This window comes from Phaethon lepturus, unplaced genomic scaffold (genome assembly GCF_000687285.1).
Source record: "Phaethon lepturus isolate BGI_N335 unplaced genomic scaffold, ASM68728v1 scaffold36045, whole genome shotgun sequence".
NCBI lineage: Eukaryota > Metazoa > Chordata > Aves > Phaethontiformes > Phaethontidae > Phaethon > Phaethon lepturus.
Genome location: NW_010539117.1, coordinates 6580 through 10753, shown reverse-complemented (window position 1 = coordinate 10753; position 4174 = coordinate 6580). Strand labels below are relative to the sequence as shown.

At 32.7% G+C, this 4174-nt stretch overlaps 1 protein-coding gene across 1 annotated transcript in view; it reads left to right on the top strand.

Annotated features, from left to right (window-relative positions):
* Positions 1-567: 567 nt before the first annotated feature.
* The window catches only part of LOC104620728 (nipped-B-like protein), a gene marked incomplete at both ends in the record, with an annotated part of 6227 nt that continues 2620 nt past the window's right edge, over positions 568-4174 (top strand). Inside the window, 4 exons of the mRNA XM_010287023.1 lie at positions 568-666; positions 1878-1931; positions 3104-3212; positions 3781-3917. Of these exons, the coding sequence (XP_010285325.1) occupies positions 568-666; positions 1878-1931; positions 3104-3212; positions 3781-3917 (399 nt within the window). The remainder of the gene's footprint in view (positions 667-1877; positions 1932-3103; positions 3213-3780; positions 3918-4174) is intronic.

Here is a 4174-nt window from a genome sequence, read left to right as displayed (position 1 = left end):
TCCATGGATGAGGAAAGCTTCTTACAGCTATATGCTTTATAAGTAATTTGGGAATAATTAGTTCACTTTCATTCTATTCCATCTTTTCCTCCATCCAAAACATTGGAAGGGAACCAACTTCCTATGTTTGAGTAGGGAGACTTGGCTTCTCTCTCTTCCCCATCTTGTCACAGCTGTTCTGAAAATGCTGAAGTAATCTATAATTGCTGCTAATTCTGCTGTAGAAATTGTAATCTTATTTTCGGTTATCGGCTTCTCAGGGTAACACTTCACTGTGTTTTCCTGAGGAATGCAAATTAGCACAGGAAAGTGGTAACTCCATTTTCTGTAGCATCGGTTCCCAGCAATCGTTTTAGTGAAGCTTGCTTAGGGGCCAGTATAATTGCTGTAATAGTGGATCTGGGTCTGTCTCAGTTAACATTCTCTACAACAGTCTCACTTAGGTTGAATAATTCCTTACAAAATGGCATATATCATCAACAAATCTATTATATGGATGTATTAGAAATAATACCTACGTGCCAAGATAAGCTTATTTATTTTTGCTAATGTTTTTTTTTCCTTCAGAAATTAGTAAATGAGACATTCCAGAAGCTCTGGTTTACTCCAACTCCACACCATGACAAAGAAGCAATGACCAGGAAAATACTAAACATCACCGATGTGGTATGTTATACAAATTCGAATTGTTGCATGCAAAATTTGAGTATGTTTTTAGTATCTTTGAAATATTGTCTGTGGTCTTTTAGAATACAAAATATATGCAAGTAATTTAATTATCAGATGGTTTTCTTTATATGTCTTCTGACACTGAATATATGCTATAATTATTCATCTGATGGAACAGGCTGTAGGAAACTTTAAATGCTCACTAATATGCTGGCAGTGATAACTGAGACCACATTATATTCAGGTTGTGTAAAATACTTGTTCAGTTAGAACAAATTTCTGTTATATTTTACATTTTCGAGGAAATGCTAGTAGCAGCATATAGTTAAACCTAACTAAGAAGTTGTCTCTTAAAAGAAAAATTTCCTCAGTTGATAACATTTATTTTTAAAGGTTAATAAGCTGTTTTAACAAATACAGGGTCATGTTCTCACCCAAAGTAAACTAGTATCTGCATAATTTTATCTACCTTTTAGGAGCAGCGAATTAAATAGCATGTCTCAAAAAAAAAAAAAATCTGTTTCAAATAAAATGCTTATACATTTGTAGTGAAAATGTGTTGTGTAAAACCACTGTGCTGAGAGGGTATTTTAATATCAGTTATACCAAGATGTAAATATTAAATAAAAGTACTCGCTTCACTACTTAAAATTATGGGTTTAAACTCCATCCTGCTTTTCAATATTTTTAATAAATGGTAGTGTAGTGTGCATTTTTCCAGACTGAGAAGTCAGTTGATTTGACTTCAGCTTAATTCTCAGTTATCCTGCCAATTCTATTTTGGAGCACCTGTGAACTGTTCCTGACATATTATACTAGTGAAGGCTTAGTTTGTTTATATAAAAATATGTATATGCATAGATATATATACACACACGTTCATTTTTAATGTCAGGCACAGATTTGTGCTTTAATCAGTACAAAATGTTGTTCTACAAAACCAAAATTTGGTTACACCAAAGCCAGCAATCTCCAGTAAAATGTGTAGGCCTTGTGTTGTATGGGATACAAATTCTGGGATCACTTAAATGGTGAGAACTATTTTTCAAATGCAGAAGACAGTTTCTGATCTCCAAAGATATTATACTGAATGTATATCAAAATATATATCTATGCATGTTTACTGATCTTTTAAGATGACATCTGTATTGAAGTAATTTTTCTTCAGATGCCTTTTTTAACCAGTTTATTCTCAAAACTACTTTTAGGTTGCAGCTTGTAGAGATACAGGATATGATTGGTTTGAACAGCTTCTTCAAAATGTAAGTAATGAATGTTGAACATATGGCACAATCACTGTAAGAATTTTAACATTTCTTTTGGTACTAAAACACATTGAAGGGAGACTATAAGAGCAGTCCTTTACAGTAGACAAATTCAATTAATGCCCTTTAATCATCTGACCTTTTTTAAAATCTTCTTTGGTTTAAATTTCTTTGTCTCCAACATTAGTTTCTTTCTTTCCATATGATTTGTTTTAAAAATACTTCACTTTTTGTTTTGGGGAGGGTTTTTGTTTGGATTTAATTTCATGGTCTCTTCAATAACAAGTGACATAACATGAAGTCCACAGCTAAGATACTTAATTCTGAAATGAGGCCTCTAGTGTAATGTAGATTTTTTTTAAATGGTAGATAAGTGTATTTTCACGTCCAATATATTTGTTACACAGTTTATAGAAGCAGTGAATCTTCAGACTATAGCTTACTTCTACATTATATTTTACTCTGATTTTTCTACGAAATGAGCTTGCTTTGTTTATATCTCAGCCTATGTTCTCTTTCTCCTCTACAACTTGTATGCGCTCATTAACTTTCAAGCAAAATTAACAAAAGCATGCATGGGGGAATTAGAGGTCTCCAAAGATTTTACTTTAGCCTGGAGTGCCATGAAAATAGGTAGCAAGTAAACCAAGGTGCCTCTTAATGCCTGGACTGAAGAAAAAGCTATAGTACGGGCTCAATTAAATTAACTGTTTAAAATGTTCATAGAACTATGTTTCATCTTAGTTTGATATTTCTGCTTCATGTCAAAAACAACATTCCTTTTGAATTTGTGAGGGTTTTTTTCTAAGCATTTTAAAAAGCCTTCTAACTCCTATTAGTTGCTGCTGGCAAGTATGACTACATTATTGTTTTTTGCATTATTTCATTAAGTGCAAAGTTAGCTTTCATCCCAATGCAAAAATCAGTAGAACTGTTCTCTTCTGTCTTTTTGTTGCAGTTAATTTTTCTTTACTTCTCTTGCATTTTGGTTTGGTTTTTTTTTACTTCCCTTAATTTTTTCTTCACTGAGTAACTTTTATGGAGAAGTTAAATGATTTTGTAGTGCAAAATCCTTGTGTATCTGTAGTAATTGTTATAAAACCAGCATGTATCCAATGTAAATGAATGCACCCTTAATACTAAATCATTTTCCGTTTCATCTGCTATAGCTGTTGAAGTCAGAAGAGGATGCCTCATATAAACCTGTGAAGAAAGCCTGTACTCAACTTGTTGACAATTTGGTTGAGCACATTCTTAAATATGAGGAATCCTTATCAGGTAATATTGTTTACAACCCAGTAGCTCCTTTGAATTTTATATGATACTGTAACAGTGGTTGTTCAAATTACTGTCGCGAAAAGTTACTGTTACAGAATTCCTATTACGAAACTTGATGGTAATGAATTATTGCATTTAAGTTCATTATGAGCTTTTGAGCACTGTATAATAATAAAGCTTCCCTAATTTTCTCTAGCTAGCCACAATAACAGAACTACTTTTAAAATAACTTGTTCAAACTTTTAGATCACTAAAAACAAATGTGGCAAGCTTTATTTGCATTAATATGTTGTACAGTTGTAATAGGAATCATTGGCTGAGACAGTGTTCTGTGTACAGTAAGGAGTTTAAAAACTAGTGATGTCTTTGAAGCATCTTTGCTTCTTATTTCACATATTTTGTGATCACATACAAATGTTAACACATTATGTTCTCATCTCTAATCTAATAAGAATATTCTGTATTGATCTTGAAAGATATGTTATGAAAGAGATATTCATATGATGTTTTGGCCATATGTTTTTCATTGCTCAAGCATTACTTTGTGTATTTTCTAATTTTTTTTCAGATTCTGACAACAAAAGTGTGAATTCTGGTCGCTTGGTTGCTTGCATAACGACTTTGTTCCTATTCAGCAAAATCAGGCCCCAGCTAATGGTCAAACATGCCATGACCATGCAGCCATACCTGACCACTAAATGTAGTGTAAGTAGAGAAAATTAGAAAAACAGTCTTTTTTTTCCCCCATATAATTAAGCATGGAAATTAATGGCTGTCTTGTATGCTTGATGAAATTGAAGGTAGGAAAAGAGAAATAAAAATTGTGTTTCTATTTCATGATCATCATATCTTTTGAAGATATTGGGTCCTTTTGATGATCTCTGTAGCTTCTAAGATGCTGTTCCTCACCCTCTACCTCCACATTTTACAGACAAATGAAACTGAAACCTGTGCTGCCTCTT